Raw genomic sequence first — 23,158 nt, forward strand, 5'->3', positions numbered from 1 at the left:
GATCGGCACTCACCCATTCCTCAGAAACGACCTGAGTTACTAACACCACTAACAACGCGGTGATGCTTACTCGCTCGTTTATACTTTCTCTCTGCGTGGGAAGCACGTAATCAGCGTCCGCGCGCTCTCGTTCGCATCGTTCGTGCACACTTTCTCAACGTTTCCGCCCCGTCTGCGAAGCTCATCTGCCGGTTTCTGCAGAAGAGTGCAGGTAGCTTCCCTGAGTAAAGTTTTTTTGTAAACTGCTCATCCCCTTTCGCACGCGCCCATCTCTACACCAGTGAAAGGAAATGGCCATTACCAATGCAAGCACGACTAACTTTTTTTGTTCTGTTTTGGCGATAGCGTAAGGAGCTCGTTCTTCTGAAAACCCGGCGTCGGCCGTCGTCCTGCGTCAGTCGGAAAAAAATCTCAGAATATAGAAGTAAATCATAAAGGAAAATAGCCGCCATTAGGGTTCGAACCCAGGCCCTCTGCGTGCTAGGCGGTCACGCAACGGATAGGCCACGAAAGATTTTTTTTTCTGAGATGGTATTTGGTATACGAGGTTATGTATGTACAGAAAGTGCTATATACAAATTATTTACAAAGCGCTCAGCTAGTGGCTCCACTGCACTAACTTGACAGAAGACAATATGCCTAAAAGGGCGGTAACGACAGACGTCGCATCAACAGCGGAAACCAGCCCGGTAGAAAGTCTCTTTCATAATAAATGTCGCCGAGTTGGAGCATCATTCAGCTATAATGGGTTCTGGACGAAACAAGAGATTCAGCGTTGCGGTCTAACATGCGTGCTTTCCACGGGATATGAAGTGCAATTAGGAAAAAGATGTCATAGGGTTCATAATCAGGTTGAGTGGCCAGAAGGTAACGTACACTGTGGGAATTTAAAACGAAATCCTTCTTTAGTGTCCTTTGCAGCACATTCCAAAACAAAATCGCACCCTTGCAGTTAATAAAACAGTGTACAGTGGTTTCACGTACATTGCAAAGACGACAGTAACAGAAGGCGCAAAAATGTTCTTCCTATGGAGCCACGTGTTAACAGGTAGAGATTCGGCGTGAAATTTAGAGAAAAATGTTTTGTTGCAAAGAGGAATAGGCATTTGGAGTACTCGCTTTATCGTATCAGGACCCTTGAACTCAAAGTACACAGAATAATACAATGGCGACGGAAAGAGCATCGTTATCTAATCTCTGTGTATTATTTTACGCGAAACAGAGTATAAGTGCTCGTTAGAAAATCCAACTACCAAAAACCCCACAGATGCACAAACTTCCGGCATAAAGCCTAGTAAAAAGGGCCGCTCAGTAAAATTTGAACAAACCAATAAGTTTTTAAACAGGGTCATTAAAATAAACTTGCAAGAATGCTCTGATAATCTATGAGAACAGTCACGAAAAAAGAAGAAACGGGCAACTGTCTCACGTGAACTAAAACCAACCCTCCTGCATGAGCAGGCCTGCAAAGATTATCACGTCACGTCGGCTCGAAAGTGGATGCTCCAATAAAAGTCGCCAATATTCGATGAAAACGCTGGATATAATGTCTGGCGCAGTGCAAATCCGGGAGTACATATTAAATTTTTGTTACCAGAAAAGTGTTGGCCTGAGCACGACCAAAAATCGAAAGATGATGTGGGACAAAGCTTTAAGCATAACGCTCAATGGCTGGAGCTCGCTCCTTCTAGTAAAGTGCACGTGACTTGAATGCATCAAGTGGAACGCCAAGATATTTGGGGGTACACACGACCATTCTATTCAGGCATAACGGAGAGGCGTTGAGCCCATTGAACCAAACCACAGGCTCGAACGTTTAGAGCGATTCATCTGAGCGCCAGAGACGGTGCCATATTGATCTATTGTGAATACAGCTTTATCGATACTGTGCTTGTCAATGCAAAAAAAAAAGCAAAATCGCCAGCATATGCAAGCACTTTGACTTCATTAACCAAAACAGAGAAGCCATGAATATTACTGTTACACCGAACACTCAAACATAACGGCTCCAGATAAAGGGTAAATAGCAGCGGGGACATCGGGCAGCCTTGCCTCACAGAAGAGCGGATTGGCAAGTTGTTGGAAAAATGGCCATTAACAATTAAGCGACTACAACGATTGGTGTAGCATAGTTGCACCCCTATAAATACAGTAGCCCGAAATGGTTACAGGCTACGAAGGGTCGTTAGTTCGAGTGTGTGAGAGGGGAAACTATTGTACGCGTTGTTGTGTGTGTGACTTAGTAACGTGTGCTTGGGATATACATTATATATATATATATATGTGTTAATTAGGTGTCAGAAATTCCGTGTAATGACAAGGCGGTGTTATTGTGCTTCACTGTACTGAAACAAATTGTGTATGCATATGAATATCCAGTGACGTAGTGTGTCGTGCAGTGTAACCCATATAGTAATTGCTGTTTGGCAACCCATGATCGTGATCGATAATGGGATTGTGGATTGGTAATCGGTGAGAAATGAGAAAGGAGAGGAATAAAAAGAAAAAAAAAGGAGGAGAAGACGCTACCGCGTCTACTATTAGGGCTAAGTTTAAGCGTCCTCCTATTTTTTTTTTCTGGCGGTGGCGCAGCCTCTGCGCACGCACCGTAAAATTTTTGAAACACGAAACTAGCAAGATTAAGAAGCGCGTGCTTCGCTCCGGGCCTCTGCACGTCCTTGTTCCAGTGGTTCCAATGTTTGCGGGGCGATGACAGCGGCAACGTCACCGAAGGAGGGCATGGCCGCTGATGGTTTTTTCGAATCACCGCACTGCTGCGGCAGCACTTCTTGCCGGCGAGTGACCTTGCGAGAGATCGTGAGCTTGCGTGCAGCGCTGGAGGCGGCAGCGCGCAACGCATCCATCAACGATTGATGCCGCCCCGCCCGCTGTAGGCTGCGCGGTGGCGCATGCTTTGATATGGAACGCTGCACTAGCGCTGAGACCTTGCGGGATCCGTGCGCGCAGCGTGTTAGGACACCAGAAGCGATGCTGCGCGATTCTGCATTCTGAAGCTTTCCACCACCACATGCAGATAATATTCCTCTCAACAGGTCTTGCTGATGAGTTTTTAATGAACTCAAAGGCGAAACATAGCCACCGCACACATGTTGTAGTTCGCCAGGGGTAAGTATATCCACTGGGGAAAAAAAAATTTTTCAGCCTTAAAATGAGCCGCGCATTAGAGATCGATTTATTTCGTTGTGATCAAGAAAAGCGCGTAAAGCTAAATGAAAACGAAAAGCTAACTCTGCCGATATAAATACCGTTTTCTTTAACAGTTCAACTACACAGCCGTGCATACGCCATTTCCTTTCCGCGGCTATCGCCAGATAACATTTGCAAACAACAAAGTCGCGCGGTTTCGTATGTCCTCTAATATAAAAGCCCATGCTGCAAACTGTCCCAGGTTCTGACCAAGATAGCGGAGGGAGGCAGACCTTGTAATTTCGATTGCTTCTATGAAACTTCCAAAACAATTAGAACAGCCGTTATGGTCTGCAGAAGTTGGAGACTAATATCAAGCACTGACTGATAGAACGAAACTAGCGTCCCTAGCTTATGGGGGTCATACATGACCAGAGGCTAATGCACGATGGAGCAAGTACCTATAGTTGCCCTTGCTTCGCTTCCAGCGAACCCGAACAGTGGGTGAAGAATGGGTAAGCGAACCACTATAAGAGGCAGTGAAAGTGAGGATTCACGCAACAAAATAAACCACAAAATATTGGGCTGTGCTCGTGACTGAGACAAGGAATTGCGCAGGCGTCGCAGTATCATTGCTTGCGCCAACGCACCGCTCTGAGAAACGAGCAACATTGATTTAGGACCGCTTCCTCTTCAAAGGAAGCTGAGCGTAGCAGCCTCGAGTAAAGCAAAGGAAGCAGCCACGGGGTGGTACTCACTGCTACAACTAGAGCCTAATAGGCCGCCTCTTACCGGCTAAGAAATTAGACGCATCAAACTTAGGGGTCACCAGTGGTACTGGTATCCTGGAACATCGAATTATCGAGTCACCACTGGTAGCCATAGTCAAGCCGTTGTTGAGCAGTGTGAATATATGTAGTATATGGGTTAACTTCAGTGAAGCCCTTGGCAGATTTCCTTAAAATTTATCCATTTGGAATATCCAGCGTTTCTGGTCGAGTCCATTTTCGCAACCTTCATCACGTTTAAGAGAGCCTCGGGGGCGGCTGGACTGCATGCTCCAGCCAGCCGGCTCTCGTATTCCTCGTAATTTTATATACAGGCGTTCATTTTGGGCCCACTCTGACGCGTGCCCGCTGGGCGGCTCTGTTCGCGCGCAGTGTCTCCCTCATCTGTGGTTCTACGCGGCGGATCTGCAGCTGCTGGTGGGTTTCACGCCGGCGGTTGTCCTCCTCGTCAGGTGAGCGAACCTTTCAGTTTAAAGTGCGGCTAGACGGAAGCGTGCTCGCTGCCATGCTACCGCCATGCGTCGCACATTCAAGCCAAGTGCGAGCAACAGCGGAAACACTAACCAAGTGCAATGATAGCAGTCTGTGGATTTTAAGGAAACTGCTTGGTGATCTGAATAAATATGCAGTGGCCGAGTTGCTCGAGAATGCTCTTTTTTCTGCCTGCTTAGCTCGAAGGAAATCTTCTATGACTCTGCAGTGTACGCTTCGAGCGCGAGGCTATCACTTCTGGAAGTTGTTTCAAATTATTCGATATAGAATATTTCTTTGAAAAGCCGAGGAAGATACGTCGATACGGTCTGTGCTGGCAGATTTTACGGCAAGCCAAAGACATTGTTTAAGTGGACTGCAAATAAACGAAGAATTAACCAGCTTTTTAATTTTTGGATTCAGGGCAAATAATATTTTGCTTAGTTAAAAGCTGCCAAGATCGCAAGTGAATCCACTTTTTAAAATTTTAATGTTTGCAAAAGCCCGCCTTGCCCCGCAATACAGGTTCACAGACCACACCGAAGTATCTCTCAAGGCTTTTGAGATAGAAATTTGAGTCGAATCATTTGGAACCCCCGGTATTTGTATGCTGCAAGCCAACAACGCAGATCTGGAAGCTACAGATCGGACTCGCAGCTTCAACTGTGGACCGACAGAAACTGTCCACAGCTATCTTGGGACCAAGTGTGTAAAACCTGACTGGACACACGGGTGCGTGTTGCAGGTGGCCCAAGGCGGGTTTGGCGCTGACGCTGGCCATGGTCCTGGCATGCAGCGTGTACATCGCACTGCAGACACTCTACAGTGACCTCTACCCTGTCACCATCTACTTCGCGGAAGACGTCATGTACGTGCACGAACTCCGAGACCCGGTTCAAGGGAACCCCTCAGGCGCCATCGCTGTAGCCGGTGACCGGCCGCACGATTTAACAATACCTGCAGCACGGCCACTTGGTATTGATATGTGAGACAAACAGTGGATCCAGACGGCAGAAAATTGCGCCTTCCTTCTCGCTCTCTCCCTTGCGCTTGTCTTATATTGTGTGCACTCAGCAAAACAGCGCAAACAACAGAGGAGTAATGGCGTAGTCATGGACGGGCAGTGACTGCGAAGTCGTGACGTCAGTGTTAAAACCTGTGCTTGGTTTTCCTGTTCTTGACCACGTTGTTCATTCGTTATCAGCCTCAACTACCGGCCGTGCAAGCAGTTGAGGAAGACAGGCTGGCTGTGCTGCCCTGTCTCTCTAAAATTTGTGCTCCTGTGTAAATCACAGCTGCTATCGTCAGACCAGGAGCCCAACTCTCAAAAGCGTTCGCACGAAATAATGGATCGCAACTTCCTCGCAGTCGATGTTCTCGGTACTTGTGATAGCTCAGCGCCCAACAACCCAGCCACATTAAACTAAGGACTGTTTTCGTGTGCGAGCGTCATGAAGAATTCGGCCCCTGACATCCTGGAGAAAGTTGTTCCTTCCGCGACACTGCCAAGTTTCAGTGAGACATAGTACAGTTGTTTATACCTGACATTCCGTAATGGCACTGCTATCATACATGGTGACTGGTTGCATGCTCACATTATTTTCGTGCTGCATACAAGCTCAGTTAATTGAGCTCTATCTTCGCAAACGGCTGAGAATTGGCCTGAAAGATGAGAAATGTGAATAGAACTCGTGTTGCAATTCCTCTTCCCAGTGCTAGCATCTTCATAACGGAAACGAGTGGGCAGTCCTAATACTCCTTTGTTTCTGTTTTATTGAATTCAACGTCATCAAAACTATTTATTCCTGTTCCCATAACATGTCCATTGCTGTAGTTGAACGAGAAGTGTGCTTTGCAGCTGCCCCATGAAACGATTCACAGCAGGACCATCGAAGTTCCTCGCGACCACATGGACCTGGATTGCAGACGTTGCGTGTCTCTCGCCCACACACTTGTCATAACGAGGTCAAAACGTACGTTAACACTGTCCCTTGCAAGCTGAAGGAAGATTTAACGCATTTCAATTTGCCAACAGAATGCGTGAAACGGTACACGTAAGGTGAATCGATGTGTAACACTGTCGCAGTTGCATGCATTATCATCGCCTTTGCTTCCTTTTTTTTTTTTCAACTCGATTTCGCCAGCTGGCACCTCTTCGTCCCCTCAGCTCTGTCTTCGAATGGCATCTGACATTTGACAAATGCGTACAAAATCAGGTGTTTACGCTGGCTTGCGGCGGTTCTTCGCACGGCTCCACATCCCGTTAATCCGCCTTAACCTTCCGCGCTCTGACCCTGACCAGTTGCCGGCAAGTGTTCTGCGAGTATACTTCGCTCCAAGACACTTTTTTTTCATCTTTCAAGCAACAAAGAACTCTTTCTTGGCAGTCACAGTGATTAGTGATTCAACGCGGCGCGGCAAGGTTCCATACTGTAACCCATTCTCCGTCCGGCGCTTACCGCTGATGATTGCAATAATCTCACCTGTACCAGTAGCGCTATTTGCGTAAGCTGTAGGCGAGGAAAAAATTTTGACGTCCCACAAGTGTCTTATTAATTCATGCGAGAAGCGTATAGTGTGTTATACTTCATCATCTAAGGACCCTATCCATTGCGCGAGTGCGACCGGTGTGGAAGAGTTTTCCACCAGAGGCCTGCGGGGCTCGGTCGTGATGCCGAGAAGTCTGGATGCCCGCTTGCAAGCGCGCAGCGAACAGCAATGTGCCCCGTGTCTCCTCCGTGCAGGAAATCCCGCCGCACGCACACGGAAGTGTTCAAGCGGCCCTTCTCGCATGCGGGCGCCTTCTCACTGGGTCTGCTGTTGGCCTACATGCTCCGCTCAAGAGCCCCCAAGGAGGACGGCGGCGCCAAAGGGTCCGAGCCGCGGTGCGGCCGCGGGGCGTGGCGCGCCGCCGGCTGGGCCGCGGCCTCGGGCTGCGGCCTCGCGGTGCTCCTGGGCGTCGAGCAGTGGCACAAGGGCCTTCTGCCCGGACCCGCCGTGGCGGCCCTATACGCCTCGCTCCACAAGACAGCCTGGGGGCTGCTCGTCACCTGGGTCGCCTACGTTGTCTGCACCGACCGAAAAGGTACGGCACGCCGCGTTCGCGTTTGCGGTTTACGCTTTCCGCTTTCCGCACTGACAGCATGCGCAGAGGCGATTTTCGCCGCTCATGCTCTTACGTATTGCCACACGGCTAATCATTCCACAGGTGCCAGTTGAGAGCTTAGCGGTACAGTACGAGACTCTTAATCTTCAGTTCGTGGGTTGGACCCCTACGTTTGGCGCCGGTAGAGTGGTTAGCTGCGTGGCGATACCTATTCGCATAGCCGGATCGATGAGCACTGCTGCTTTCGCCGGAGGCTTACACCCAATAAAGCGCCTATGAGAGCGATGAGTGTTTGGCGAATGACGGCGATGCCACTTCACGTATCTTTCATCGTGTGCCCGAACGGTGCCCGAAACCGCTGCGGCCGCTGGGCCTCATGTAAAACCAGTGGCGTTGCCGAACGATACAATACAGGAAACAGACGCGTAGAATTCTGGTGCATTTATGCCACGAGTGGAATTATTACAGCGCGAAATGTGAACTAAAAGTAAAATGGCAATGACAAAGGAGAGGCAAGAAGAACAGAAAACTGTGCGAGTTGCTGGTGATTCATGATCACGCAGCGTACGTCCCTCTGCCTCTTCTGACTTTCGAAGCGACACGTTACACTAGGTGTCAAAGGCAAATGCATCATCGACGGGTTAAAAAGATTGGCGCATGTAAGAGCAAAAACTCAAGTTGAATTGCTCATGGTAGCCTACAGCGACAGCAATCATTCTAATGCAGGCTAATCTAATTATTGATTCGTGATAATTTGAAGTTTTATGCCATTGGAGACGCGCGGAAAGTTCGTAAACCACCAAAATAAGCCACCAGCTTTCAGTCTTTTTGTGTCGAAAGCGAAATGTGTTCAAAGTAAAGGCACAGGCACATATACTAGCGCCAAGTGGGTTTTTTTTTCAACTCTAACTTACTAACGGTGACTTTTCCTTTACCTCCAGAAGTTTAAGTGATCACTAACAATCTTGGGCAATAATTAGATTAGCGCTGTGTAAAAGTTGCCCGTGATTGCCTAAAATTCGGGACAATACGTGCACAATACGTGATAATATATATAAGCCATCGCCTACAATACACTGTTTCACACTCGTAATACGCATTTTCTTTTTAGCTCTCGGCTCATGTTACCTGAGATATTCTTTATATATCATATCATATCATATCATATCTTCTGTGCTCTTGCATGTGAAATAAAAGGTCGCTAAGTACTGACGGAAATGACGCCTACCTGAGGCAGAGTTTCGACACAAGTTGTCGTTGCCGAACGTCCGTCTATTTCAACACATTGAACTAATTTGTCGTACCTCTTTCCCCTATAAAAAAAAGAACTATTACGTGGAAAAGTTCTCCACCTCTTAAGATATTTGTTTTCGCGAAGTAATCTTCCCTTGTGTCGGAGAATGCTCGAAACCATAAAAAAAAGAAAGGAAACGCTAGGTCAGGATACTGCGGTGGCGTAACAAATGCACTCTTTCGGACCTTGCATGATCACAATAAGATGCAGTCAAAATCTAAATCTTCCGTAAACTTTGCTGTTTCTACGCAAGTTAGCGAGCTCCTTAGTGGCGCTAAGCAATCAGCCGGCGAGGTAGCCGTCGCTGAGGAAATTTTCAATAAAATTTCAAATACGATCTATGTACATCAGAAGTTATGCACACAAATACACAGTCTATACTGAATGGGTATCCATTCGTATTTGAATTACTTGCGGCCAACCCATCACAAACATCTGAAACATATTTACCTTACGGAGGAATAGGTGTAAAATTTTGTTTGCCATGGGGATGACCTTTTGTGCATAGACAAGTGATTCATCACGCTTGTAAAAGTGCATTTAGGGGTATTTCCAATTATTTCTTACTTCACGGGTTCATTCCTTTCTGTAATTTGCATTAAAATGAATATAATCCTCCTGATATTTTCTTTATTGGGCTTTTGATGTAACTGTACTTACATGCATGTTTCCTATACATTGGATATGCAATTAGGTTAGGAAACTTTGATGTACTGCAATAGAAGTGCTTTCGATTGAATTCTTTAAGTAGTTGGCACTGCTGTCAACGGTGGGTTGGAGGCGGGTAACTGCCTTTAGCCTTCTCACCCAGGAAAAACTTCACAATTTTGCCCCAAATGAAGTTTACTACTACTAACTACTACTACTATCCACTACTACTACTACTACTACAACAATCATCTGGCCACTACATGCAAATTCGCTACTACTACTACTACTACTACTACTACTACTACTACTACTACTACTACTACTACTACTACTACTACTACTACTACTACTACTACTAATACTACTACTACTACTACTAAAACAATCATCTGGCCACTACATGGAAATTCGCTTTTTGAGGCATATAGGCCAGGCCTTCCAAAAAAGGGCTAAACCTTATCTCCACGTTTCTGCATCGCCCCTCCGCGATTCACCCAAAGCTGCAGTCGTAACGCTCGCACACACGACGCAGGCATCCCTTCACGATTCCTGTCTTGGGGCCCGTTCGTGGCACTCAGCCGGCTGTCGTTCAGCGCTTACCTGCTGCACATCCTGGTACTGTTCGTGCGCTTTGGAAGCATTCGGGAGCGCCTCTACAGCAGCCACTTCATACAGGTCAGTGTCCCCTTGCCTAGCTTCTCGCCAACGCATTTTTTGCGCACTCCTGCCCGGCGGCTGCTCGCGACCCGTCCAGGGCCATTTGCTCTACTTCTCAGCTCCACCGTGCTCTGAGACCATCTTCGCGTGCACGTATTGGGCACAAAGAAATATGCGCATAAATAAAGTGAAGCCACAATTTTTCGGAGAGTTCCGTTGGTAAGTCACGGCGCGGGAGCAACGAAGGTCACTGGTCCTGTAAAACCGCTTTGGTGCGCGAGACATAGTGACTTGACAGCGTCGTGAGCAATTGCGCAACACCTACTGTCTCGACAGGGTCTATGATAGTCTTTTGCGCAGCGTGCGCAGCGTCGACCTAATGCGTTCCCAAAGCCGAAGTGATATCGGAAATTAGCAAATATCGGTGCACGGCAAACGAAAGATGAAAGGGATTTCGATGAACATTCTGAGCGTACTGTTGACACGCCTTCTGCAAGCTTATAAACTGCTTCTTTCATGCATGCAGAGGTCAACAAGCTCTTAATAAGCGCCCATGCTGTCTTAATTTTTTTCCGTGTATGCGCTGGCCCTGTTAGAAAAGCTGGCCGCTCGATTATCATAATGCAGTTCCTATGACATTTTTTTAGAGAATCTCGCTTCGTAATTATTGCGACGTACTCAACGGCAGTTACACGAAAGCGATGCTCTTCCTATCGCGGTGTTCGAAACACTGAAAACGAAGATAGCATATGGCGACAAGATTCATGCGGTAGACAATGTTTGACAAAATTTTGCGACAAATGGAAACAATCTGTTACTGCCAAATGTATACGTATACAGGTTAGAGTGTTTGTCTTGCACCTGCTTGCATTACATTAGACAGCACGCATTTTAGTGATCGAGGAAACTAGCTAGGCACAAAAAAAGTCTAGGAGCTCGGACGCAAGTTCTTTGCCGCCAGTAAATAGTTTTTTCTGTTTATTTTGATGCTGTGATGTTTTGTCGGTTTCATTTCTGCGTACATATACAGGAAAACGCGTAGGGAAGGCTAGAGGCTTTGAGCCTGGCAAAGTCTCCAGACCACACATATTTTCTGGGGCATTATGATGAAATTGAAATGTACACGAAAAGCTTTAAAATGTATATGGTTCATTCAACACATTGCTCCTAACCTGAATACCCCGTGTAAACCCTTGCCCCGCAGCATAGCCCTTGCGCTTCTACGCAAGCAGCAGCGAGAATGTATACCAGGCGAGAATTGCTCTTGCGGTCTTTTGGTGTAAAAATCCGCCCTTGATAACGGGAGTGCTTCTCCCACGACGCAGATGTGCGAGTTCATCGTGGTGACGGTGCTGTCGTACAGTGGCGCCTACGTGTTCCACCTGCTCTTCGAGGCGCCCAGCACGCAGTTCCTGACCATGGCGACCTCGGCCGTAGCGGGAAGACTGCTGCTGGCCGAAGAACCGCCCGCTCAGCGCCGCGCCACCAGCAACCAGGCCGTCCACATAGCGGTCAACGAAAAACCGCCCAAGGAGGCCAGCGGATCCGAGGGACTGCACGGCCAAGGGCCAAGGTCCACTCACCTCTAGAGACTTCCCCACCGCGTGAACTCGGCAGACCGCCAGCTGCATGTGCATTCGCACGGAAGTCTGCACCACTGCGCCGAAGACTGGGCAGATGACAGCCGCTTCCTCTAGCCTCGAACTCGTGTCCGGCGCAGAACTTTACTTATAAGTGAAGCGGATGCTACGAGGCCAACGTCGAAGCTCCGGCGCTAGCTCCCCTTGGCAACAGTCCCTACAAACACTTGTATGAAGAGTGCACGTAAACGCTCGATACCCCGATTTCGGCAGGAGGCAATGATTTCACGAATAGACGCCTTGGATATTCTGAACAGGCACATGGCACATACCAGAGGTAGTTTGGCGACAGTTGTACTTAGTGGTCGGCAAGAAAGAACGCAACCTTGTTGAACATAGGGCACTCTGCTGTAGAGGACGGAATTTTAAGGATAAACTTTGGTAAGGCATCGGTTGCTGCCGACTAACACGAGGCACTCCCGTCCGTATGTGGCATGCTAAAGCTTTAGTGAGAGCAACGATAGGTCTTTAAACTTTGTGGTGTCCGCACCAAGCACCAGCCAAAGGCTCGGAATGAAATTGATATTAATTCTTCTTTCAAAGAAGTTGGCAATTTTAATCTCGTCAGGGGACTAGCGACCTGGATATGTCTCTCAGAGACACAGCACTGCAAGCACAGACAGACTGCTCAAATCGCCCGGAAATCAGACTCGCTCGCGCACCATATGCAAACGAAGCCGAAAAGGCCGTTCGTATGACGGTTCTGGAACTCGCGGTTCGCCGCTTCGCACGGCTCGTAGGCGTTCACGCTGCTTGGCTTCGCGCGCGGCGTCCCGTTAGCGACAGGCTTCGTTACAGCTGTCGGCTCTAGGAGTCGGCGTTCGCGCTCGGCGTTCGGCTTGCAAGGTGTTTCAGCTGAGGATGTCAGGGCGGTCAGGGCCCAGTAGCTGGCGATGCGTTTAGTTCCCCGTTTGCGAACGACACTATGAAAGCGATTGCGAAAGTTCGAAAACAAAGCACTTGGGAAAGCGAGTTCGGGATGGTGCAGGTCCGCGCAAGGCGCAGTCAGATGGGGAGCGCAAGTGAAGCATTGTTTTGCTCGTTTCAAGTTATTTGGTACCGATTCCACTTTGACTTGCTTAAAAACGGCTTCTTATCCTGTACGATGATGCGCGAACTTAATGTTTAACAGCGCATTAAATGGGACCGGTTCGTTCTTGATCACCTTTCATTTGTGCGCTCTTTTCATACGGGAAGACACACATACTTTCTTTGTGTCTTAGCATGTGAACATAGTGAAGTGAAGAGTTGAACGTTTTTCCTTTGCATCATGGTGCGGCCCAAAAAAAAAACGAAAATTAAAGTGGCCGTCACGTAGTGGTAAAGACATCGGATTCTCCATCGCGGCGTCGCTGGTTCGATCGCCTTCCAAGTCACCACGCTTTCTTTCAAGTTATCGAGGCGTTTTAGAGATGTATGTGTATGGAACAGATTTTCGCGCGATCCAGGCGGATCCAGAGGCATCAGTGCTCAAAAAATACCAGAAGTTGTGGTAAGACAATGAAGCAGCGTAGACGGCGGTTGCCGAGCGCAAACATGCAGGGACATTTTTTTGAAGACGTGTTTATGTAATAACTTGCTTAAAATTGATGAATTGGAAATCGACTACTACTAGGTGGTACGCAGAAAGCTGCAGCTGGAAAGTTAGTGTCAAAAGAAACTACAAATAACGATGATGCTTCAGCTGCGAAAGTGTTTTCCATTCGCACAAATTTCGAAACAGCCCTGGCAAGACTACCTCTATTTAAACATTTCGCCTCTGGTAGTGAATGCCTACTGGCAGTTGCACATGACGCGCCCTATTTGTTCACGCAATTAGTTCAAGATTAGCGCCCACGAAATGGTTTTGAAAGCGGCTATAAAATACATGCATTCTGTAGAGTAATTGGGCGTTCATGCCCCGTTTAAATCCTCAAAAGCGACCTGCTAATGCGCATGTAATTTTTAAATGTTCTCATTCCCGCGGCTTGTAGCGACGTCTGTTGCCTGTTTCTCGCGCGAATCCTGCCTTACGACTCCGTGCAGCTCGCGTGGCGTCAGGGCAGAGGGACTGTCATTCGCTCGCCATGAAACGCCGCAACCTTTAAAGCACAACTGCAGCACTTTTTTGAGGATTCCGCGATATTCAAGGATTGAAATCTATATAGGCTGTAGGTAAAGCATGCCAAGTTTTTTTTGCACTAGCATTTAAAATAGTAACGTAATCGACCATTGAATTTTGCGCTTCTTCTCAATGCACCGGAGGAGTGCAGGGAAACTGAGAGTGACGTCAGGTCAGGTATGATTTCAAATTACCGCTGTCGTCAGCCACACTCTGCCCTGACTCGTTAGACGCTGCCAAGCAACTCTCGGCAGGGTTCGCCTTCGGTGGCGTTGGTATTTTTTCCTTCAAGGTAGGCGTTTGTGCGTTGGAAATGTACCGATCCCTTTGATGACGTCATCATGCGCCCCCCACTTGGCGTTGTGCGCTGCGGAGAAGCTTGAAGGGCATGCGGATCTTAATCTGCGATTACTTCACTATTTTAAGTGCTAGCCCAAAAAGACTTCGCACGCTTTACCTGCAAGTTTCACACATTAGACCCTCTTCAGCTCGTTGATTTCTAAAACCTATGCAGTTTCCCTTCAAGATTTAAACAAGCGAAGCAGGTACGCGCGTGCACGGACTGGTGGAGGCGACGGCGCTGGAAGAGAGCGCGCAAGCAGGAACGAAATAACCGAGGTTGGTGACGTATTTGTCGGTGTAGCGCAGTCCCGGTCTGCAATATTTATTACATCGCTACCTGTATAAGCCTGGCTTTCTCGGTATCGTGTTGTTGTCGTCGTCCCGTTCGCATCCCAAGTAGGCAACAAAAACGCAACTACGGTATATGCATATATGAACAAAGTGCCTGCTCAGGCACGTCCACCCTACGGCCCCTCTAGTTGACACTGGACTCCCCCCTTTGGTGAAGACCAACTTGGGTAACCGGCTTCCAACCGGAGGCTCTACCCACGACCTTGATGTAGAGGTCACTTGCCCTCAGCCACGAGTCCACCCAATAATTCATACGCTACTGCGACTATTTGTATTTGTTCAGTAACTGTTCAGTGTCAGTTCAGTGGTAGCGGCAACATGTGTGGTATGATCGTCGTGTTAATCATTTCACAAACCGGCTAACGCTGATCGCTCGTCGTACCCTGAGGTTAAGCACCTATAATTCTTTTTTTTTTCGGGCTCGCTTTGATGTGTGAGTTGAAAGACAAAATGAAGAAGGTCGTTTTCGATCCCCTATATCTCTGGCACTGCTTAAGCTAGATGTAATTCTTTCGCGGGAGGATGATGGGTGATACAGTGTCTATAGTCTTGCGCTTTTCTTACCCTGGGTGCAAAACGTTTCAGGGCCTTTTAAAACGCACTCGCTATCAGCACGCCCGAGTGTTACGGGTTCTCTGGGGCTTCAGGCACTTCCTCCAGAGCATAAAAAGAAATATCGTTCCAAATATACCTATATTTAGCATAATTTCATCGCTTGCTTTTTGCATTTTTTTTTTGACGCGCCAAGAAATTTCCAAATAAAGATCTTCTCGTACTTTGAACGCTTTAAATACATGGTCTGTTCTGAAAGTAGTAGGACTCATTTTTTTAAACAAAATTTATTCAAGAGAATAGTACAAACGATTACAATTTTTAAAGGTAGCACCCTTCCGCACCTACACGCTGCTGCCAATGAGTTTTACAGTTTTCGCACGCCTCCAGGAACGCCTGGACCGGAATGCTGTTTAGCTCCCTCGTCACGGCCTGTTGAACCACCTCTACCGACCCGTGATGTTTCCCCTCGAGCGTCGATTTTATTCTCGGGAATAGAAAAAAGTCTGGCGGGGCCAAGTCGAGGCTGTAGGGGGGCTGAGGCAGCGTTGCCGCCTTGTGCTGGGCAAAAAATCGGGGTCCTCATTCACATGATGAAGAAGATCCTACCGGTTGGCCTTTTCCTCCTCTGACAACACTCAAGGCACCAACTTCGCGCACGCTTTTCTCATGGATAAGTTTTCTGTCACGATCTCAAAAACTTGGGTTTGAGGAATGCTCAAGTCATCAGCAATCATTCTGATACTCATTCTACGATCAATGTTAAGTAAATGTTTCACTCGCTACACATTTTCGTTGGTCTTGCTGGTCGAAGGGCGTCTGGAGCGTTCGTCTTCCTCCACTCTTTCCTTACCTTCTCGGAAAAGCTTGTGCCACTCAAAAAACCCCTGATCTACCCATGGAAGCGTCACCGTAGGCCTGCGTAATCATGTTGTGAGTGTCTTTGCCCGTTTTACCAAGATTTACTCAAAATTTGATCGCGTATCTCTGATCCAGTAAACGCTCGACGATTCTGCGTGACGAGACGTTTCGACAGGGGTTCACAGTACAAGCGACCTCCTCTCTTCAACGGCCGAGAGCCGACTGCCGATTTTCCCCAGTATTCCCAATATCCCCCTTCAACGATTCTGCACGCGCAGACCACCTCTCGTCCGCCCGGGAAAAAACCAGTCCTACTACTTTCAGAACAGACCCTGTATTAAATAATTTGAACTGATTCGATTGCAGTAAATTAAGATATGCTCCCGTTTACTCGAAGAGACCGCAAATGATAATAATTTTTTGCTCCCGCATCATGTCTACCACTTTTAAGTTCTTCACTCACATAGCATGGAACATCGTGAACAGAGATGATGACTAACTTAACGCCCCTCCGCGTAGAACGACCGCAAGCTGGGCTAGTAGGATGAGCATTGCGCTTTTTGGGCTGCAGAATTGCTCCATAAGTGAGGTTAGCAGCTTACGGCAGATTGTATGACTGTCGATCGAACAGCTTGCGCCAATCGATTCGAAGCTGATTTAGGTGGTGCTTCCTTCGCATTCTGCTCCTAAGGATTTGCTGATTTCGCGCCTCCACCGTTACACGGCACGGTACGAAACGAAATGAACAGTCTTAAATGACTACTTCTAAAACACATAAATTTCCATCATGGGTAGTATTGCGCGCGTACAGCACTGTTTTTGCCCTGAGCACCACCAAACATCCCACGCTCTAACCGCACGCCTCAGCTCTCCGGTTTCGTACATTCTAAGGTGTCGCTCGAGGCACCGCGCTATTCTTGAAGGAGGTCGCTGCGGTAGGTGTTCTCCCAGCATGCCGATAGGGCGTGATCGAACGTCGCTCCATGTGAACGCAAACTGCGGCATTCCCACTCGAGGACCATCGCTACGTTCAGCAACGACCACCACCTTGAAGACTCATGAAATGTTGCTAAGAGATATTAACAGTAACGATGGCACCCGCGGGTCCAAACACTTTTATGACGGTTTTTATTGGAGCCCGTGATGAATTGTGAATTTGATATGCTGATTGGTGAGCGAGGCGTGTGCTTTAATATCACATAGACAAGACGCGTTTTTAACGTGTTTCGTGGTTCAGCCGCGTAGGGTGTTTGACTTTTCTCAAGTATACTCTAAGTAATTTAATGTGTGTGCCTTTGCAACTTATTTGAAATATTGTGTACCTGATTGACCTGGAGCCTTAGAATTGAGTAACACATCAACGCGGTGATGTCTGTGTCCAAGGATCAATTAAGCAGAACTTTTTTAGAGAAGTTTGTGTTCCAACTATTACACCCTATGCGAATCAGTTCGCGACGCTTGTACATATGACAGCTTAAATGGCCAGCTCGCGAAGGAATGCGCACGCCTTTATTTTCTATCCATTTCATCGAAACATTTTAGTTTTTCATGCTGATGTTATATGTGCTACATTTCACTAGTCACATGATCTATTTTTTTTTTTCAATTTTTCAATAAACGTTGATCTGCGCTTTCTGAATGACCACTCGTTTTTTCAAGGAATATCACCAAGTGATGTCCACCCGACCGACATATCAATCCACTAAGAGTAAGACCGAGAATGCATGCACCAAAGCACAAAAAATAAACGCGACCTACCTGGGAATGGGAAGGCATACGTGGGGGGCACAAATTTTTAACGCGACAGCGTCAAAGGGAGGTTGAAATGGTTTTTTGACAATTCGAGGTTATTCGAGAATTCGAATCTTTGAAGCTTCTTGGTTGTGCCTACAAAGTAGTTTTGCGCTAGCATTTAAAATGGCGACGCAATCACCGATTAAAACCCCGACGATTTTCAGGCTTCTTCTCACTGCGTTGGAGAAGTGCGGGGAAACTCGTGGTGACGTCATAACTGACTACATTTCTGATGTCCACTGCCTTCGTCTGCATGCTGCCATGCGTCTTCCGATGCCGCCAAACAATGCTTCATGAGCTTCACCTCCGACGGCATTCTTTTTCATCCTTGAAACAACCGCTTATTCACTGGAAACTTAGCGCCCCCGTACGTGACGTCATCACTGGGGCCTCTGCGTGTCGCTGTGCGCTGCAGAAAAGCATGAACACCGATGCCCATTCAGTCGGCGATTACATCACCATTTCAAATCCTAGCGCAAAACGATTTCGCATGCTTTGCCTGCAAGTTTCAAGCATCCGGCTCGCCTAAAACCATCGAATTCTAAAAACTCTTCAGTTGCCCTTTAAAAGCCGGTGTTGGCGCTGTCGGCGTTGTAACACGATAACCTCCCCCCCCCCCCCCCCCCCCCCCCCCAAAAAAAAAAAAATGCTATGGAGGTACGAGAAATCGAACCAAGGTCTTTCTTACTGCGAGGCGAGCACGCGCAGAACACTTACGAGGGCTCTTTTTTCTGTCAGCATGGTATTTATTACACACGTTTATATGCAGAAAAGAGCTATATGCATCATTTACAATGTTGAATCGAAACACAACACCACACAACTAAAACACAGTTCTTAACACAACTTAAATGGTGGCAAGGAAAAACAAGATAATAACGGGAACCAGTCCGGTTGATAGTCACTGTCTTCGCAAGTTCCTTTCAGCTGGCGCAACATCTGGCCGAAATGTGTCCTGAAGGAGACGACAGGCTCAGTATGCCGGTCAAACATGCGCCGTTTTCCATAGGTTGGGCACACTGAGCAGGAAAATCATGTCAAAGGGTTCGTGGTCATGTTGGGTGGCCGTTAGGTAACGCACACTGTGAGAATTCAAAACAGAGTATTTCTTCAGTGTCCTTTGTAGAATGTCCCAAAATAATATCGTGTCATTTCAGCCAATAAAGTAGTGTTCGATGGTTTCAAGTGCATCACATAGGCGACAATAAACAGAAAAAACAAATAAATTTTTTTCTCAGAAGCCACATTTTAACAGGTAGAATTTTGGCGTGAAGTTTAAAGAAAACGTTTTAGTGCAATAGGAGGTCGGCATTTTACGTAGTCGTCTCAGGACATCATGACCAATACAATTAGAGTAGAGAGAGCGATAAAATGGAGGCGAGTGGAGCATCTTTATCAGTCCTTAGTATACATTTTTGCGTGAAACAGACAATAAGTACTCATGCGAAAAGCGAATTTCCAGAAAACACACTGAGTCATAAACTTCCTCCATAAAAACGAATAATATCGGCCACTCGATAAAATTAGAAGAGACCACTGAGTTGAGAAGAAAGTTCACAAAGTTTGCAAGGATGCTCTGATAATTAGATGTGAGTTGTCACGGAAAAACAAGAAACGTGCAACTGTCTCACATATACATATAAATGTGTCAAACCTAGACCGCCAGCAGAAACAGGCCTGAATAGGCCATCGAGCCGCATCGACTAAAAACAGGAGGACGATATGAACGTCGCAAATGCTAGGCGAAAGCTTTGGATGTAGTGTCTCGCGCAATGGAGTACCTGCAAAACGTGACAAATTTTTGTTGCCAGAAACACGTTGCAGGCCTGTGCTCGACCAAAAATTGATAGGCGGTGCGGAACAAAAGTCTGAGCATAGCTCTGAAGGGCCGGGACCCGCTCCCTCCAGTAGTGCCCACTAAACTTGAATGAATGAAGGGGAGCTGTTGCACCCGAAAAGTATGAGGCCGGCACGATGAAGGAAATAATTGATTTACTGGCCGGAGTGCTAGGATGTAAGATGGCGTGCAGCCGAACGGTGCATCTCGCCGGCACGAGAGTCGAGCTCCATTCGGAGGAACTTCGGCGTCATCGTCTTCGGTGGCTGGTGCTGCTCCGGCTGCGTAAGGCCGCAGCTGCTGCTACAGAACTCCAAGATATATAGGGGGAGGGGAGGGGGGGGGGGGGGAGACACGAGCCCATTCAATTCACACATAATGAGTCGGCATTGATCCCCATGAACTGAACCACAGACCCGAACTTTCACAGCTATTCATTTGAGCGCCTGAGACAATGTCAAACTGCTCAATAGCGGTTATAGTTTTGTTGTACTGGGTTTATCAATGCCGAAAAGCGCGACATCATCGGCGTACGCAAACACTTTGGCTTCATTGCCAAAGACAACAAAACCCGCGGATACTGTTTCGCAGCACACTCAAACAAAGTGGCCCTAGGTAGAGGGCAAAGAGTAGCGGTGACATATGACAGCCTTGCGTCACGTGTGACCGAATTGGTGCAGGCTCTAAAAGGTGACCGTTAACAATCAAGCGAGTGGAGCAGTTCTCGTAACAAAGTTGCACCCCTTTTAGCCCAGTTGATCTAACATTGGCACGCTCGAGAAGAGAAAACAGAAACGAATGCCGGACACTCTGCAATAAAGCAAGGCGCTCAGAAGAGCCGGATCAATATTCGATAGTTGTACGTGCACTATGTATGTTACTTTGTATGGAGCGGCCTCTTAAACTGCACGTCTGATGAGGGCCGATGAGAAGTGACATCGCGTGTTGCAGAAGATTTCACAGAACTTTCGCGAAAACATTATAGTCCACATTTTCGAACGTGATAGGCGTGTAGTCATCCACTGAGCGCAATTTTTCTTCGTCAGTGCCCTTTTGAATTAAGACTGTGTGTTTCTTAATAAACTACTGAGGAAGGACCTCTACATCTAAACTTTAAGAGAAAATCTGGAAGAGGGCTGGGTGCAGCATAAATTTAAAAGCTTTGTAAAACTCGCATAAGATGCCATCACGACCCGGGGTTTTGGAGAAAGGTAATTGATCAATTGCTTCTTTTATTTTTTCCAACGTGACGGTGCCATTGGTAATGGAACAGTCGTCATCTGATAAAAGGTGTTATAAGAGCTGTGAAGTTAGCTATAGTAGGTCCGAATTATGAGTAGCAGGAGCGTCACTGAACAGCTCCGTATAATAGTTTACAAACACAGAGATCGCATCACACGTACTGGTCACAAGGGTGCCATTGGACATCATTTCCGGTATCAGCTTGGCAGTAGCGTGATGGTGTTCGTCAAGTCGAGCTTGTCGCGTAGGATATTCACAGTGCAAAGCGCGATTCGTACGAGATCGAACTCTTGGCACCCGTGTATCTGCCTGTGTCGTGTTTTTGTAGGTCATACTTTACACTAGCAATTTCGTCTAAATATAATACAGGCGCCTTACATTTTTATTCGTAAAGGTTATGCAAATTCTTGTGCAGTGTCCTCTCCTGAAACTTCATGTAAAATGACCAAACAGACACAATTTAAATAGCTGTCGCTCGCCCCTCCTGCTTAAACATCTTCCAAGCAGCAAACAATGGCATGGCACCACTCAAAAATAATTGCAGTTGTGAGCTTATTGGAACGCCAAACACCTGGTCGTTTACAAGCGAAGAATTTAACTTCCAAGGCTCCCACTGCGGCCTAAATTTTGAACAGTAATTTCTCCCGAGCCCAGCAAATAACATACAAAGATCTGAAAATGAAACCGGTACAGTTTCACATACCATATCACGGGAAAAGAGCGAGGAAGACACATATATCCTGTCCAGGCGCTTGGGACCGCCCCTGGATGTGCGTGAATAGTCTAGTTGCATGGCATGAGGCCCCTGTATCAATGAGTCCTGCGTTGAGTGGCGAAGTGTTGTCACATGTTGTAACATTTGCAAGGTCTCTTTGGTTCGCATTGAATAAAAGTGAACCTAGTGAATGCGTTGTTGTCTTTGACTTCGTGAAGTGCCTTTGTGTACTGATGTGTTCATGAGTAATACTCTGGCAACGCTGCAACACGCTGTCGCGTTCTGTTCTTAAAGGTGAAGCCTAAGCGTCCTCCAACTTTTTTTCTGGAAGTTTTCTTTCGTGCTCCCTAATTTCATGTAATGAAATCCACGAAGCTCGTCTCGAGCTTTCATCTTTCGATTGAAACCAGCAGAAAATTTCAGGACGCGTAAGAATGCACGCTCACCACTCGTGTGCGTCGCCGGAACTCACGGTACCTCATAGGATGTAGAAGGCAGTCTACGCTAAATTCTGTACCTTTCTCTGAGTAGAAGGCGGCCGTATTTCGATGGGGAAGAAATTCAAAACGCCAGTGTGGTGTGCGATGCCAGAGCACTTTGAAGAACCCCAGGTGGTCGAAATTAATCTGCAGCCATCCACTGCGGCGGCCCTCATAGCCCATGTGTCGCTTCAGTAGTAAACCCCACAATTTATATTTTTCTTTAGTACCATCACCACCGTCGCCACCAGCACCACCACCTGTGGGACTGTGCTTGGAATATACTTGTATGCTGTTATTTTACGCTCGTGATCTGAACATTATATTAACATTTAGAGCACGAATTTAACATTTTATGTTTATTTCGAACGTCAGCCAATGTTTAGGGATATAACAGAAACGTCAAAAATGTACAGCCCAACAGGCTTGTATCTGCGCCTTGCAGTGGGGCTCGTTTTGCACTGTCAGGGTTTCAAATCTCTGGTAGGCGAGAGGAACTCTCGTCCTCATCTCTCTGAAGATCCGGGCTCACAGTGGTGCTAGAGAGTCCCCCTACATGCCCCAGAAAGAAACCTCTTGGCCTGCATATTTTCGACAAAGGCTGTACCTACAGCTGCGATATCAAGACCGCGGCCGCGCGTTAGTTTGCAGCTCTGGCGTGTTCGCTGTAACAAAGTGAGGGAGGGAAATACTTTATTAGATTTCAAAAAGAGGCTCTGTATGCACTTTTCCGCCAAGCGGAAAAGAGCCAATTGCTCGGCGTGAGTCGCCGAAGCCGCAGCCACGCCCACCAGTGAGCAAAAGGGAAGTTGTGGCAGTGTGTAGAACGGATGGCTGTGGGGCAAGCGAATAGGAGATGTTCCACGTTCGCGCACGGAAAGGGGAAAATGGGGCAGGGGGGATCGGAGAGAAACCGGTATAGAAACAGTCGGGCCGGGGTAATGGGTATGTTCAGTGGTACGTTTATCAATGCGCGAGTCTGCAATGTGGTAAGCTGGGGGTGTGGTCGTGGTAACGTCTGCAGCCAGTGCCGGGAGCGTGTAATGTTGCTTCGGGATCTTCTTGTAAAGTGGGTGGGGAATTCCAGGGGATATCATCGCCTCCCGGATAAGAGTCGAGCGGGCAGGCTG

General features: G+C 47.4%; 1 protein-coding gene across 2 annotated transcripts in view; it reads left to right on the forward strand.

Moving 5' to 3' along the window:
- The window catches only part of LOC149353272 (nose resistant to fluoxetine protein 6-like), a 76,020-nt gene extending 58,420 nt beyond the window's left edge, over positions 1 to 17,600 (forward strand). For both annotated transcript variants that reach the window (XM_089582439.1, XM_089582441.1), the window contains 5 exons: positions 4,308 to 4,387; positions 5,152 to 5,274; positions 7,151 to 7,491; positions 9,990 to 10,132; positions 11,440 to 17,600. In XM_089582439.1, coding sequence (XP_089438565.1) covers positions 4,308 to 4,387; positions 5,152 to 5,274; positions 7,151 to 7,491; positions 9,990 to 10,132; positions 11,440 to 11,703 — 951 coding nt within the window. In that variant the 3' untranslated portion in view covers positions 11,704 to 17,600. The remainder of the gene's footprint in view (positions 1 to 4,307; positions 4,388 to 5,151; positions 5,275 to 7,150; positions 7,492 to 9,989; positions 10,133 to 11,439) is intronic.
- Positions 17,601 to 23,158: the final 5,558 nt, after the last annotated feature.

This window comes from Amblyomma mixtum, chromosome 3 (assembly GCF_055824585.1).
Source record: "Amblyomma mixtum isolate Tamu chromosome 3, ASM5582458v1, whole genome shotgun sequence".
NCBI lineage: Eukaryota > Metazoa > Arthropoda > Arachnida > Ixodida > Ixodidae > Amblyomma > Amblyomma mixtum.